General features: G+C 37.7%; 1 protein-coding gene across 4 annotated transcripts in view; it reads right to left on the bottom strand.

Annotated features, from left to right (window-relative positions):
* The window catches only part of PLA2R1 (phospholipase A2 receptor 1), a 107,776-nt gene that overhangs the window by 20,369 nt on the left and 69,973 nt on the right, over nt 1-17,434 (bottom strand). For all 4 annotated transcript variants that reach the window (XM_014859885.3, XM_014859866.3, XM_070507942.1 and 1 more), the window contains 7 exons: nt 16,154-16,238; nt 13,822-13,954; nt 12,910-12,945; nt 12,267-12,424; nt 7,030-7,094; nt 6,667-6,770; nt 4,968-5,107 (listed from right to left, as the gene is read on the bottom strand). In XM_014859885.3, coding sequence (XP_014715371.3) covers nt 4,968-5,107; nt 6,667-6,770; nt 7,030-7,094; nt 12,267-12,424; nt 12,910-12,945; nt 13,822-13,954; nt 16,154-16,238 — 721 coding nt within the window. The remainder of the gene's footprint in view (nt 1-4,967; nt 5,108-6,666; nt 6,771-7,029; nt 7,095-12,266; nt 12,425-12,909; nt 12,946-13,821; nt 13,955-16,153; nt 16,239-17,434) is intronic.

Consider the following 17,434-nt stretch of genomic DNA (forward strand, 5'->3'; position numbering starts at 1 on the left):
AAAATAATTTGTGAGACATTTTTTTTTTAAAGAATTGGCCCTGAGCTAACATCTGTTGCCAATCTTTTTGTTTTTCCTTCTTCTTCTCCCCAAAGCTCCCCAGTACATAGTTGTACATTCTAGTTGTAGGTCCTTCTAGTTCTGCTATGCGGGACGCCGCCTCAGCATGGCCTGACGAGCAGTGCTAGGTCTGCAACCAGGTTCTGAACTGGTGGAACCCTGGGCCACTGAAGTGGAGCCTGTGAACTTAACCACTTGGCCATAGGGCCAGCCCCTATGAGACATTTAAAAAGATGCTTAACTTGTGGTATCTTAGTTTTAAAACTCTTAAAGGTGGATAATTAGTCAACCAGCTAGGATTTTTTTTCTTAGAAATAATCAATAAAAATTCCTTCCAGGAAGCTGACAAACAAGAAGTGAAGTTTAGGGGCCAGTTCCGTGGCCGAGTGGTTAAGTTCGCGTGCTCTGCTGTGGCGGCCCAGGGTTCAGATCCTGGGCGTGGACATGGCACCGCTCGTCAGGCCACATTGAGGCGGCGTCCCACATCCCACAACTAGAAGGACCTGGAACTAAGATATACAACTATGTATCAGGGGGGTTTGGGAAATAAAGCAGAAAAAAAAAAAAAAAAGATTGGCAACAGTTGTTCGCCCAGGTGCCAATCCTTAAAAAAAAAAGGAAGATTGGCAACAGTTGTTAGCCTAGGTGCTAATCTTTAAAAAAAAAAAAAAGTGAAGTTTAATGGGACATAATATATTGACACATTCAGAGCTGTGAAGTGAGTAATGTCTGTCATTGCTAGCCCCCAATTTTCCTTCTGTAGTTTTTTGTTAATCAGGGGAACCATCCCCACTAGGCTCTCCACTTCTCTCAACTATCAGTCCTCCTATTATCAGCTTTTCTAATGATCTGATAAACCCACTTATTCTAAGGTGTAGATGACAGATGAGGCAATCTCAGAAATATTTCCCTTAAAAAAAAAATAAAGGAAAATGTTAAGGCAAAAGAGTGAGACTCTGTTGGATTTTAGCTATTAATAGGCAGAGAAGGCACTGTGGGTGAGGAGACACAGTTGGGGACCCTGAAACCTCACTCTGAAAGGTCATCTTCTCATGAGGCTTGGTGCGACAGTATCCTTAGTAATCAAATCCTTTGAATGATTCAGAGACTAAGTTGTGCAACCGTTGCGTCGCTGGGCAAATATTTGCTGCACATTAGAATAACCGAGGGAATTTTTAAAAAATACCAATGACTGGATCACATGCAGATCAATTAAATCAGAATCTTTAAGATGTCACCTGCACCTTGATATTTTTAAAAAGCTCACCTGGTGATTCTAAATGTTTGATCAGGGTTGTGAACCACTAATCTAGCTGTTAGTTATCCATAAAGACTTTTTTAAAAAACGGAGCCACCTGAGGGTATTTTAATCCTGCTCCATAGCTAGCTTCAGAAAGCCCTTCTCCTGTCATGCATGTATTTATGCTCTACTCACGCCCCTTTCTACTCCTTTCAAAGGAAGCATTCGCTTGCTCTTTTGCCCTGGGTCTGTTGCACCATCACTGCTGCCAAGCCCACATGTGTACATACTCCCTGTGTTCACACAAGAAGAAATATGGGACAGAGCTAAGCTGTGTGGATGAAAGAGTTTGAGAGAAGGATAATAGTCAAGGGCTGAACCATAAACAGCCAGTGTGAGTTTCCTAGAATTATTTCTCTAATGCCAAGGATTTGACTTGCCATTAATTTCCTTAAAATATCCTCTTTTACACAGGGGAGAAATTATGATTAGTAACTAGAACAGTTGTGTTCATGCTTTGGGGTTTCTCACTGTCTGTATCAATCTGTGATTTTAAGATGAGAGAGGCATTTCTTTGTGCCTGTTCCCTACAGACCACTCCAGGATATACTCGTTCTAACTGTTGTGAAAAACTATCATATACAAGGATTAACTAAAAACGGACCAACAACCTAAATATAAGAGTTAAAACTATAAAGCTGTTAGAAGAAAACGTAAGGGGTAAGTTTTCACGAGCTTGGATTTGGCAATGTATTCTTAGATATGGCACCCAAAGCAGGAGCAACAAAAGAAAAATTAGATAGATTGGACTTCATTAAAATTAAAAAATTTTGTGCATCAAAGGACATTATCAAGAAAGTGAAAAGACAACCTACAGAATTGGAGAAGATATTTACAAAACATATATCTGATAGGGGTTTAATACCAGACTACGTAAAGAACTCCTATAACTCAACAACAAAAAGACAATCCAAATAAAAAATGAGCAAAGGACTTGAATAGACATTTTTCCAAAGATGGTATACAAATGGCCAATAAGCACATCAAAAGATGCTCAACATTATTAGCCATTAGGGAAATGTAAATCAAAACCACAATGAGATAACACTAGACACACTAGGATGGCAATAATAAAAAAGACAGATAATAACAAATGTTGTCAAGAATGTGGAGAAATTGCTAGCATACACTCCTGGCAGGCTTGTAAAATGGCTCAGCTGCTGTTGAAAACAGTTTGCTGATTCCTCAAAAAGTTAAACATAGAATTAGCATACGACGTAGCAATTCCACCCTAAAGACATGAAAACAGGGACTCCAACAGATATTTGTATGCCAATGTTCATTGTAGATTTATTCACAATAGTCAATAAAGGGAAAACAACCCAAGTCCAACAGCAGATGAACGGATAAACAAAATGTGGCATGGAATATCATTCAGTCATAAAAAGGAAGGAAGTTCTGATGTGTGCTATAATGTGGATGAACACTGAAAACATTATGCTAAGTGAAATAAGCCCAACACAAAAGGACACAATGTGAGTTCATTTATATGAAATATCTAGAATAGGCACATTCGCAGAGATAGAAAATAGATTAGAGCTTACTGTGGGCCAGAGGTATGGGGAATGGGGAGTTACTCTTAATAACCAGAGCTTCTGTTTGGGATGATGATAAGTTTTGAATATAGTGGTAACGGTTGAAAAACATTATGGATGCAATCAATGCCACTGAACTGTACACTTTAAAATGGTTAAAATGGCGTATTTTATGTTATATATATTTTACCACAATAAAATAGCTTAAAAAAACTAATTGTGATAGGTTTTATTAAAAGGCTTAGTTATATTCAGAGTCCTATTGAGTATTTCCTATGTTTCTCATATTGAAATGTATAAATAATTTACAACTGGTAGAAAGATTTTATAGTTTGAGAAAATAGGAAGCAGACAGAAGGTGTCAACTATTAAAAATAGTGTATCTCAAAACTATATAAAGTTTTATAGAACCACTGTATTATTTTAGAAAATATCTCACAGTACTGCTGGACTGATTGCATCCTGGGGCTAGGCTGATGTGGTAATTCTTAAGTTCTTCTATGAAGCGGCAGCTGTAGGGGAGCGACAAGACTGCTAGACTCAGGGTCAGAAAACCTGAGGTTGATTCTCGGCCTGGCACTTCTTTGCAGTGAAGTTTCAGAAAAAACACACGATTTTATTAGCCTCGATCTTCTCATATGTAAGATGGGATAACAATTCTGTGTATTTAAAAAAATTCAAAAAAGTAAGAAATATATATATATATATATATATATATATATATATGAAAACACCCAGCAAAAACAGCTAGACAGCTAGCCATGACGTGGAGGAAACCCAAACGTCCATTGATGGATGAGTGGAAAAACAAAATGTGGTAAATATGCACAATGGAATATTATTCAGTCTTAAAAAGGAAGGAAACTGACACATGGTACAACATGGATGAACTTGGAGGGCATTATGCTAAGCGAAATAAACAAGTTTCAAAAGGACAAATACTGTATGGTTCCACTTATACTCAGTATCTGAAGTAGTCAAATTAACAGAGACAGAAAGCAGAATGGTGGTTGCCAGGGCTGGAGGAAGGGAGAATGAGGTATAATTGTTTAATGGGTTTAGAGATTCAGTTTTACAAGATGGCAGATTTATTGCAACAATGTGAATATACTTAATGCTACTGAACTGTAGTCTTAAAAATGGTTAAGACGGTAAATTCTATATTATGTGAATTTTACCACAGTTAAAAAAAAATTAGTGCCAAATACGTGGTAGGTGCTCAATAAGTGTGTGTCAAATTCAAATAGCCCCATTTTACAAATTAACAATGAGAGGAAGATCACCAAGGAGACAATGCTCTGCCAGTGTAACTGGACATATAGGGTGAAAATTTGCTGTTCACGATTGAAGCGTGATTTCACACTAGCATACGGAATGATGACAGTTTGGGTTTTTTAATTATTGAAGAGTTAAACGTTTATAATTTGGGATGCATTTAAAATACTTCCACCTAAGGCCTATAAAGTTATTTTATCACAAAACACAAGGAATGGAGGGGAAGTCTCAGCCTCAATTGGAGGCAGTATCAGAAATAATAAATCTAGTTTGCAATATCCCCACTGTTAATTTTTTTTTTAATTCAATTCTGCATGGAAGCACCAGCTTTAAGAGGCTCAAGACGACATTGACTGAGTTCTGTTATTAGAGCACCATGCCAGCTCCAGGCAGGGAAGACACAAAAGAAGGACATGGAGTCTGGGCCCTCTGGAGTTAACAGCTCCCTTAGGAGCAGGGCCTGGATACACACGCATGCACACAGAAATGTGCGCACGCACACACTCATCACACCTAACGAGAGTCACAGAGCGCAATGAATGACTGTGTCAGTAGCAAAAACTGATTATACAAATGAAAGGTGGTGTCAAGGCCGTTTCTGACAAAAACTTTTTATTTCAAGAGGTTTGTCCCTAAATCAAAAACTTCTCAACTCTCTTGAAATTTGTGACAAAAAAATTCCAGGTCGAAGGAATAACTCATGGTTTTTCAAAGCCAGACACACCTACTTTTTCTTGCTTTCTAAAATTAACATCTACAAAAGAGAAACAAAGGCAACCTTTACAAAACAAATTTACCTTATAATTAAAATATAGCCATCCTTTGGGACACGTTCCATGTTGTTTGGGTGTATCTTTCTCTCTCTCTATGACCCAAAATTTTTTTCGCTTACAGATGCTGGGCATAGGAACTGAACACTCTTCACTAGCCCAGAGTCCTGGAGGAGAAAATGAGTTAGAAATGAATAGAAACAACGGTGAGGCTCTGTAGGCATTTCTATTGATCACTATTTTTATGACAGCTATGGTTTATCATAATTTGTTTTTTAAATCTAGAAATTGAACTAAACTTAACTACTAATCATAGAGTTCTCTAGTGACAAAAGCTACCTGGGCAAGGTGCCAAATCAGTAATTCTCATTCAAGAATGTAGAAATTTTGCCAATGCAAAACAAAAAAACCTAACTAAACAAATACTGCAATTGGAATCACAGAACTGATTCAAGTTCTAAGAATATTTGACTGGGTTAGCAAAAGAGTATTTTGTAGAGTAATATTTTTGTTTTAAAATATTCAACTTAAAAAAAAGATTCTAAAACAATAGATCATTTCTATTTTATAATTCTTTAGAAACTATAATGATTTAGAAAAATTAACTCAGGAACTTCTAAGGAAGCATTCTCAACACTGACCCTTAGACAAAACAGGCACACATATGCCCTGGGGAAGATCTAGCCCAAGGTCCTTGGTCTCCTGGAAAACGTTTTTTAATTTAGAAGAGCTATATTTTCAGAGTAAAGGTTATAGAATGCATTTCATTAGCATCCAAGTTATAAATTCCAGAATAGGGCAAGGATGTATGTAAATTGCAAGGCCAGATTCAGTTTTTTAGTGAGGGATATGAGGCAAAAAGATGTTGGCATGTTGAAGGAGGGGCTGGAACGCTATTTTCCATGCAGATCAGCTGCTATTCTTCCAGAATCACTTAACAGCCTTTCTGCAGGCTGTTCTGACACCTGCTGGCAAAAGCGAGCTGATTAAACAACATTGTTTTTCCTTTCCTGACTTTCTCGGCAGACGCCCTTACACCAAGGATTGCTTTCTGTATTTATCCATCTCCTGACTTGGGGACCAGGTTCATTATGAACCTGTTGGAGTCGGGAACATCATTACCTTTTATTGGATAGAAAGAGTGGGGTGCATATGAGTGGACAATCAACCCAAATAACACTGTACTGATGAATGGAATAAAAACCCCATCTTAAACGTACATGTACTTCTAAATCCAACTTGCAAACAGTTGGTGTTCTAAGACAAGCAGCAATTAATGCCAGGTATTTTGAAAAAAGAATACTGGATTCAATGAAAATTTAAAGGGGAAAATGGAAGTAAATTTCAGGGGTTAAAGTTCTGGCCAATTATAAGGTGGATACCAGGAAGAGATAAAAAATGGGCACATAGTGAAATTTCACAGAGAATAGTATCTGTCAGACATATTTTTGACTAGTTTCAATGGGTCCATTTTTGGTGCTGTTTTGGCTCACGAGGAAGGACTTATCTGGATGGAAATTATTTTCATGAACATGGATGAATAGAATAAACTGTAGAAATGGCCATCCTTAGGCCTTAAACCTGATAAAATGGAACATATTCAGTTGAAAAGCAAAATAACCAAACAAAACTTTCTCAATGAACTAGTGCAATGAAAAGGAGACTTCAATCCTCCTGAAAATGATCAGTTTGTATTATAAACCCCAAAATGGATGAATAAAATAACCTGTTATAGATGAAATGAAGCCACATCTCTGGCTCTGATTATTTACAGATCCTTCTCTTCCTTTGTCCCAGTTCTGGTAGATTACTGGTGTTCCATCTCTCCAGCTGCAGGAAAATTAAAAATTTTAAGGTCTTCTCTCATTTTGCATTTTCAATCTCCAACACCATTCTTGGAATTCTGGGGTATGGATTGAAGGCGTAATATTTTATTAAATTAAAAGAAATACGTCTTTGGTTAGGGAAATGGAAATTTATAAGTTAAGGATAATGTTTGAAGGCTAATCAACAAATTGATCACTAAGATCTAGTCCAACCAATAAAACTTGTCAAACAAAATTAAATGCAAATTAATCTAGCTTCATACCGAAATTCATCACCGGCTTTTTCTTCTCGAAGTCCAATCCACCAATTTACACCATACTTTGATAGCTATTAAAAAAAAAAAGAAAATGTCAGCATTTATTCTACTTGTTTTCCCTTTTCACTATTAAGATTAATGGGGTTGCTGTTAATAGCTTTCTATTCTTCAGTATTTACCCAATTATCTAAAGAAGAGTACACTAAGGCCTAGCATCTTGAGAAAACCTGAAACTTCGTTATTCTAAAATGTTCCCTCCTCATAATGAATGAAAATTGGAATCAATTATTGAAACTCTTTCCTAAAACTTTCCCTATGTATCTAAAAGTAACTTTTCTAACTCTCATAGTAGAGATTTAATAAGTAATATGTATTGTAAAGTAAAATAGGATGTGGATTCCTTTTTTTGACTAAAAATTAGTGATTTATCCTTTCAGTGATTTATAGAAGTTCATTGCACATATCACACTATTTGAGAAACAAGTCAAGGCACAAAGACATCAATAGTAAAAAGATTTTGAATTTTAGGCATTCGTCTGCTTTTTAAGTTTTTAAACTGAATTTTAGCACCCTCCTCATACAAATAGACAAATACAATATAGGACAAAAGAATACTGCAGAATTTCCAGTGTTTGACAACTAGAAAATTATCCTTTATATATTTTATTAATTTTACATTATTTATCACATAGATCTCAGTACAATAAAGCATAAAATTGAAAAAGCATGTGTGTACACATGTGCCCAAGCACACACAAATATTAGAACACATGCAATATTGGATTACAAGCCAGGAAATTGAAATTCTCTCTGTTACTCTGAGAGAGGAAGAGGCCGTAAGGATTTCTCTAAGACCTCTAAATCAATATACTTTATTGTGTGTGCTCTGTATACATGTGTGTATGTGTATGTGTGAAATGTAACAATTTTTTTAAGCTAAAAATCTGTTAATTTGAAATAATTATATATTTAAATTTGCACTTCCATTTCTTCTGTAAAGAGTTCGGAATTACATTTTAGGATACATATTTCTTTCCACATGAATTTCAGGTCATCCTACAATAGAACCTAATAAATCTCTAACATTTGAATTTAGAAACAGGTATTTTTCCTTCTTAAACAGTGTGGCTGTCTGCCATATCAGCAATTGGAGAATAATGCAAGATGGAGCAACTATAATTTTGGATCCCTGAGGTGTTGTTTCATGGACGTGTTCTTACATGCTGAATTTAGATTCCCATTGTCAGACTTTGGAAGGGGTCCATTGAGACTGGCTGTGAACTCAGTGGGAGGACAACATTTCATCCAATCTAAAGAGGGCTCATGTGCAGCAACAGTGGAAATCATGGCCTGATTGTTCACTGCCCCCAATTAAGGACCTCTAAAGAGAAATTATAACTGCTGCACCTTAAGTGGCATATTTATCACCACCTCAGTTACAGCAGCATGGTGATCCTCCACATGGTGCATCACAACCTGTTGTGACATAGAACAGAGCTTCATAGGACAAGCTAGAAGATACTCAGAGTGAAAAATCCAATGTGAAAAATGGATGTTTTAAATTTTTGTGGTATAAAACCACAACAATAGAAGACATTGATATTCTTTTGTCCAAAGAAATGTGATATGACCACGGATTTCACAATATCAACTATGTTTCATTACAAACAGCCATTATAGATAGCATCACATGAGAATAATACTCACCAAAAAGAAATAAAACACAGCAATAACTAACATATTAATCTACCAGGAATATAAGGAAGAACCTGCCACCACTTCAAATGTTTCCATCAAAAATAACCAAACCATGTTATTATAAGGGTTTAAAACACCATATTTTGGAGGACGACTAACAGATTTGATATATTTTTGTTAGAATCATTTAGAAATGAAATTTAAAACATAAGAGTAAGTTGCAATTTCAAAATGCAAATATTGTACAACACAGCATAAAAATGTTAGTTGAGTGGACTAGCTGGCTAGTACTTCATGTTAAACAACTCCTAAAGTGCTTGCGGCTTTTTACTCTTCTGACATTAATCTAATCAACAGGATGGCTCAAAAAACAAATTCTCACAAATTCACTCTCATTATGCGCTGTGGTACTCTGTTATTCAAAGAGAAAATACTGACTCATCACTTTTCCAAGATAGAAACATTTTGTTAAAAGAATTCTGCTTCGGATTTTTACACCTGTATCCAGCTTCCTTTTTCAATAGTTAGTTCTTCTACTTTCCAACTAAATGCTATTTTTGTTTTTCACATTTCTAAGTTACTTCTCTTCACAGGGGAACTATACAACACATACATAATTTTAAAAATGACTTATTCTGATTCTTTTGCATGTATAGGATGAGTGGTGTGCCACAGAAGTGAGTGGTATGACCTCCATGTGTTTGGTTCCTCATTCTGCAATAAAATAATTTCTGGACTGACCCATTCCAGTAGGACGTTCTTAGATATGGGATTTCTTACTTATGAAATGTAAATGGTCACCATAAATACCACCACTATCACCAATAAAAAGTGCCTAACACAGTCACAAGTTATGCAGAAATAAGAATTGCTTTGGAAATCTATAGCTTTCTTCCTTCTGGATTGATACCCTTTCCCCATGGCCTCCTTGCCCCTTTCTCTGCCTTCATGGCCTATACCATCTAGTAATTTTCTTTTGTAGTACAGCCAGTGTGGGGTTAGATCAGTCAGCTGCTCACCCATAATACTGACAGGGCATTCTGTATTAACCTGGTCACAGGCTGGGTAACAATTTTGCCATATAGGACACCACAATGTTTGTCTGGTTTGAGATCACAACTAGATCTAGTCCTCAACCAGATCATGGCACTGGCTATGACTTACTGTCACACTGCTAAACCTGTGGATTTACTATTCCCCTCTATGAGAGGTATTAACTCCACCATCTCCACTGGCTTCCCAACCACCAAAGATTGGGTGAGTGAATTAAGGGAAAGGTGAAGGGAGAAGACCTGTAGATGCTTCCAGGAGAACTAAGCTCTGTTGGAAAGATCAAAGAAGCTCTTCATTGTTCATGTCCAAGACAAAGCTGGTGTCATCTTTGGGGAAGGGATTTTAGAACTAGAATTTTAATGTAGTGAAGACACTGTGCTCTTATATACCCCCAATGCTGCTGTTCGGCTGCCAGCAGAGGGTTTTCAAATGACCCTATAAGTTAGATGGCTTCTAAATTCCACCACTTAGCTGCTGTGTAACCAAGTTGCTTCATCTGTTTGAAGTCTTAGCTTCCTCATCTGTAAAATGTATTAATAATAGACTTCCCACAGACAGTTCTTGCAAAAATTAAATGCTGTTAAATATTAGTACTTAGCACAGTGCCTGACAGTGCTACAGTAAGTATTGGCCAAATATCAGCTCCTTTTGGAATGTGCACTTTGCCATGTCAATGGATTGGTTTTCAGCCATTTACCTCGTCTTGTTACTGCCACCTGGGGTGAAGAATCTGCCGTCCAGCTATAGAAGCAAACATATTTTCTGACATCATGACACGTAATTTGTTGATACTTAATGCTACAGTTTTGGCTTGAGTCTTCCATTTGTCAGAGAGGAAGGGTGGTACAATAGCACACAAACCAATAGTGGGGACCATCTGGTTCTAGTGGTTGGTCTGCTACTGCACGCCTGAGGGACCATGGAGTTGTCACCTAACCCTCCTGTTTCTTGGCTTTTCCATCAAAACGCAGTAGTAGTTCTGACCTGCCTACATTTCACAGGCTGTATGTGCATCAGATAGGATTACAGAAACGGGAAAGCCCCATGAGCTGTGAGGGAAGACAATTCTCTTACAAGCCAAGGATGCTTTAATACAGAGCTTCATTTTAACAGTCAACTTACAAACACATGAAAAGATAATAGAGGGAGAAAGGATTCCTGGAGATCATGAAACAATGGTAAATTACAGAAAAAGAAAAAAGAGTCTCTTACTTTCAATGATTTCCTAGGGAAAATTGGGAGTGACGTTTTCCCTCCTTATTGCCCCTGTGGTGATTTGCACATACTGCTCCCTTTTTACTTACAACATTGTACTATCTCCCACTTTTTTAAAAACAGAGACTGTATCTCATTTTGGTGTCCTTGACATTTTTGTGTCTTTGACAAATATCACAATGCTTGAAACACACCTAATGCTCAATGATTGCTTGTTGCTGAAGAAATACACTGAAAACCTACTATTTCTTGGCAGTCTATTTCATAATTTAACAGGCTCTGCACGCTCCTTTCTAATTAGCCTAGCTCCTCAAAGGATTAAGTCTAGCCTTTATCTTAAGTTGAAATGGAAAACCACTCCTTACCATTTTCTGTATATTGAGTCCTTACTAACTTAAAAATATTGTGCTCTTGTATGTAAAATCTGAAACTTTAAAACAGCCAGGCAACCTTGCCTCTCATTTGTGCTTTATTTTCCTCCATGGCATTTATCCATTTATCTTTTTCTAAAATATGATGTAATTCTATTTACTTATATTGATTATGGTCTTTCTTACCAGACTAGACTATAAACTCCATGAGGGCAGGAATTTTGGTCTATTTTAATCACTGATAGAGCCCCTGTCCCCAGAAGAGTAGACTCTGAATAAATATGTGTTGAATGATTGAATGAACCTCACAAAAACCATAAAACTACTTACTCACCATTGTTGCTAGTAAAGAGTGAAAAGAAGTGAAATGACTGACCAACATAGTAAACGTCTGTTTCCATTATTTTCTCTTAATCTCTATAACAGGAACGAAAATAATTCTCAAAAATCTATGGTTGTTATTTGTGACAACATGGATGGACCTTGAGGGTATTACGCTAAGTGAAATAAGTCAGAGGGAGAAAGCCAAATACCATATGATGTTGCTCATAAGTAGAAGATAAAAACAACAACAAACAATCACATAGAGACAGAGATTGGCTTGGTGGCTACCAAAGGGGACGGGGGAAGGGAGGAGGGCGAATGGGGTGATGGGGCACATGTGTGTGGTGGTGGATGGTGATTAGTCTTTGGGTGGTGAACATGATGTAACCTACACAGGAATCAAAATGTAACGATGTACACCTGAAATTTATATAATGTTATAAACCAATGTTACTGCAATAAAAAAAATCAATGGCTTTTAATGAAACTTAAACAAACATCTGAAGTCAAATAAAAAAATCCCCCCAAGGACAGAAGAGGACCTAAGCTCTGAATTTCTCATCATTAATTGTATTCAAGTACCGTTTTAATTTTGCTGAGGATGAATTCTTGCTCATGTGCAGAATGAATTGTGAGAAGATCACTGTGTAGCCAGCCACAGACAAACTCAAAGGAGGACCATTCTGAGGCATGGGTATGAAAAAGGTACTCTGCATCCTGATAAAAGAGCCAGGGTGCATCTGAAAGAAAAATAAACAATGCAAATGAAGCAAAAACTATTGGCCGATAAAAATGCAGACTTAAATAGCATATGCTATGATTGACCTCAAAGTTGTAATTTGGTCACTCAGCATTAACAGAACATGTGTGTGTATGTATATATCTACATATATATAAATAAGTATGTTTACACACACATAAATATGTATATAATTTGCTTATTTTCCTTGGTCACATAACAAACCTTCCTTTGTAGTCAAAGGTTTGGGATAGAGGCATATTTTAAAATCATGTGTCATGAAAATGGAGTTTAGCTATGATATTAGTCTTTAACATATTTAATGACATTTATTAATCTGATTATTTATTAATTAGTTAATTTGAACAAATTAGCTTCTAGATTAACATAAGAAAAGAGAGGCTCTGTTGGAGGACTGTAATAACACAGTAATCGTATGTAATAGCACGTAATTAGAAATTCAAGGATTGCCAGGATAGTTCTTACCGTACTGGTACCAGGGTGGAATCTTGAGTCTCACATCTGTAAAGTGAAAGCAAACCACTTTAAGTGACCTTTCTTCACAGCTATGCTATTTCTGAACTACTTCAGTTCTAAACACCATATTTTGTACTCTGCCTTTTTTTTAAATGCCCATTTCCCCACATCCTCTTTTTTTTTTTTTAAAGAGTTAAGCTTTTAAAGATTTTATTTTTCCTTTTTCTCCCAAAGCTCCCCAGTACATAGTTGTGTATTTTTAGTCGTGGGTCCGTCTAGTTGTGGCATGTGGCATGCTGCCTCAGCATGGCTTGATGAGCAGTGCCATGTCCATACCCAGGATTCGAACCAGTGAAACCCTGGGCTGCCGAAGCAGTGCACACGAACTTAACCACTTGGTTATGGGGCCAGCCCCTTTTCTTTGCCTGTTAAAAGACCACTTAAAAACCAGGTCCTGCGTACTGTTTGGAGTATAGTTAGTTCTCATACTTGGAGAGGAGGCTCCAGAGAGACCTCTGACTAAAGGAGGAAGGACATGAAGACTTGTCGAGGGCCTCCTGTGTGGCACACACTGTTAGGTGTTTTCACTTACTTATCTGACAAGTAATTTTATTTGGTTGTAATGTCACAGTGACATTTCTTCCAGATTGTGCTAGCAAACTACAATATTCCACAATATAGCCAATTATCCTCATTTCCTATTAACTCTCTTAGCATACAGCCCTGATGTCATCCTTTCTCATTCCCCTAGCATAAATTCTTTGCTAAAATGGTGCAATTTGGTTCACGATGAGGTTGTTGGTTCACGATGAGGGTTGTTGGTACCAGGGTGCTTAACTTTTAGATCTCTGTAACTCCTCACTTGGGAAAGTGCTATAGATGATCAGAAAGCAAATGTAAAGATGGTATTAATATTTTTACCTCTTGGAACTTTGCATATCCATTCGCGTTTGGAACCACAGTGTGAGGGCAGCAATGTTTTATTTGCCTTGTAAACAGCACAATTTCTTGCATCTCCTCCAAAATAAGCATTGTCTAAAAATGAAGAGATAACCTGCAGCAGATGAAGTTCATTATTCCTTAATGATGATCCCCCACAAAACGTTTCAAAAGATCAAAAAAGGCACCTCTGTAAATAATCACAACAGACTTCTGGAAAAAGCTTCAGAAATGTCTGGATATGATTCCAGTTAAAGGTTGTTCCACATCTGTGAAGAGCAAGCTAATCAGACATTGGCACTTTTTTCTTAAAGGTTTTTTTTTTTTTTTTTTTTTAAGAGGCACGCTCCTCCTTTCTCCAGAAGGAACCAATCAGATGCAAGCTTCCTTCTGAACTTGCACTGTTTTCTCACTGGCAGAATTAGGCTAGCCCTGGGATCCTGGGTAAACTTCTGAGAGGCTCAGAGATCTGTCAGATTTGGGTCTCACCTTTGATGTAGATTCTTTTAATATACACTAAGCTTTTAGTCTCTAATCATTAAATTCTAAGTCATCACTAGCTTTAATCAGGAAACTATCCAACGCTTTCCATGAATAATCACATATCAGGAGTATGAAATAGTCAGCCTTCTCAGCGATTTAATGCCTACTTGACAGAAGAGTGTATGGACTACAAGTAAAATCGGGGTAAAAATTTTGAAAAAAGAAGATGTTTTGAAACCATTTGTATTCCTCAAACATGTGCAACAATTCATCTACGCAAATATATATAAACTTAGATTCAGAGAATGCCGTGAGTGTGAATATTTATTTTCTCCAGTGGGGAGTGGTGAGGAACTCAGTCCACTACTTCATGGCTTTATCTCATTTATTCGAAACCAAATTGTGTATTCCTTTCCTATTACTAACGAGTTTGTTTTACTAAAATAAAATGAAGTATTCTCAACCACTACATACCACATTTCATCTTGCAAGTGCCATACTGACGTTAACCACCCCATGGTACCATGTGGTGGATATGGTACCAATGGTACCAATGGTACCATTTACGGGGCAGGTGGACCCTACTCGGCCCCTTCTGCTTTCTGGACCTCAGTTTCCTCATCAGCAAAATAGGTGGGGCTGGGTGATCTCTAAGATCTCTTCGCACTCTCTGGTTCTGATGCCCTTTTCCCAGGAGCAGTACTGGGGTGGAAACATTTTTTTTTAACTAGTGTACCCTTATTATTTTTGTTGCCACTATAAGCATATAGCATTTCCACAAATCCCTTCCTTGCCACCAATTTGAACACCATCTCTGTAGTGGGCCTAGAGGTCCATTTTCTCTGTTGATCTTTACTATTTCAAAATTTGGCTGCTAATATTTTACCAAGTAGGAGACATGGTGGCAGCGTGGCTTTGAAAGCACAACGCCTGTGTACAAATCCTGCCTCTCTTATCTAGTATTTTAGGCAAACTACCCATCACTCTAACACCCACTGCACTGGGTCACCGTCAGGATGGAAGGAGATTGTGCAGGAGGGCACTCAGCTTTGTCCCTGGAACACGATCAAGGCTCGATGGGCAGGAGCTGCTTTAAATGCTCACTGCAGGCTGTTGCTGGCCACCCCAGTTCACAGATCAAACTGAGTAACTGGATTTTGCATGTGCCCTCGGATGGAGCTCTTTTCAATCTGGGATACTGCTTCTGTTTTTTCCCTACCATCTTGAGGAAAATGTGAGAATTCCTCATTGCACCTGAAAGAAAATTTAATCGTGAGTTCCCTCTTTCCTTCACAGAGATTTTTACAAGGATGAGGCTAAAGGAAAAGCAAGTCTTTTTTTCCTTCCGAATAACTTGTTCCGGCTGAGAAGGAGGTGATATTTCTAAGGCTGCCATTTCTGTCCTTTTAGAGTGAGATAAACTGAAAATGGTTCTTTTCATTGTGACACAACCAGGGTCCCACAGTCACACAGTCAGGTGCTGTGCAGGAGAGGGAGGGCGGGGAAAGGAAGGCTCGCAGTATTTTAAAGAATAGTTGCTTCTCTGCCGGACACTCTTCCCCTGGGAGATGGTTTGGGGATTTGGGGGATTTTTGATTCTTTTTCAGGATGAGATCCTATAGCTGGCCTCTGAACTCCCTGCCAGTAAAGGTTTCGCAGGACCTGGCCAAAATAACTCCTTTGGTACCAAGGGCTGGTGCAGTTTTTGATTTGGGTCTGAGGCATGGGAAATATGGTCATTATTTCCAGGTTCTCTTGGTTGGTTTACCAAGTGGTTCCAGGGCCATCTGTTTTGAATTCATTTGCTTTTCTCTACTTTGGAATGACTTACAGGAGTTCCATCAGACCACTCCCAAGAGCCAGCATTCAGCGGGTTTCTTTTATTCAATCCAATCCAGAACTGCCTTTCTTCTGTCCTACGAAGAGAGGAAACAAAAACTTGGCCCTTCCCATTGAATTCACAACATTATGTAAAAGTTCAAGAAATATTTTCAGGTCTTTATGTGTGCAGGAAACAGCTGATACTCCTGGCAGAACTGATCAAGTCAACAAAGATTTATTGAACATTTCCTGTATGCAAAGTCTGAGCTCTGAGATGAGCTGCGAGAAGAAGTCGCCTCGCTTCTTATTCTCTTGGTTTGTGTGGTGTGCTCATCGGTGACGTGCAGTCGAGGGGAAAGTCAGCCTATATGGAGAACATGGCTTCTCATGTTCATTAGGATTGGCAATGCCTTTCAATTAGGACAGGAACAGTAAACAGCTAATTGGTAAGAAATTTTGGAACATCTTTTCCCTAGAGGACTTTTTACTATTTTACTATTTATTTACTACTTTTCTATATTATTTGTCCCACTTTACTATGCTTTGATTTATTGCTCTTTATTATTACTCTGAAGGGTAATCACCATCACCCCCATTTAATAAAAGGTACACAGCAGATTTAGGTTTTTTTTCTGATCCCAGTGTAAATAATTCCATAGTGAATCAGTGTGATTAACTTCAGCAGTCGCCACCGGGTTAGACTTGGCAAGAAGCCCCACAGAGAACCATCTTCCCTCCTATTCAGTGGAGGACAAATACGTCAAACCACAGAGTCCTCAATAAATCAAGCAATAAAGTCTAATTGTACAGCCAACCATCTCACTAAGATAATTTGCTGAGAATAATTTTGAAGAATTAAAGATTTAAAAGATTCAGAAGACATGACAGATGCTTTATTTTCCTTAGGGCAGAGAAGCACACCTATTCTAAAGCGTCAGATATTTGAGCTACCCTGCCAGAATGATACAAATGAAAGTAAACTGGGACTTAGAAAATCCGAGTGATCTCTGGGGCCCAGTGGGTCACTGCCATGATTACAACGTACATTTAAGGTGGTGGGAAGGTGAGAACGCTGTCTTAAGGTTAAGCTAGGCATATTAATCTCAATGACTTTGGTTGGAAATCCACGTTACCCTCCCTGCATCGAGAACTTTTCATTCCTTTCCTCCCTGAATTCAGAGTTCGACATTCTTCCTGCTATATACCAGCTCCTAGAAGATGAACTGGTATTTATTTTCTCTCCGTCAACTTCCTAAAATTGTATAATTTTTAATAAATAAGTATAATAAAT

Source organism: Equus asinus, chromosome 4, assembly GCF_041296235.1.
Source record: "Equus asinus isolate D_3611 breed Donkey chromosome 4, EquAss-T2T_v2, whole genome shotgun sequence".
Lineage (NCBI taxonomy): Eukaryota > Metazoa > Chordata > Mammalia > Perissodactyla > Equidae > Equus > Equus asinus.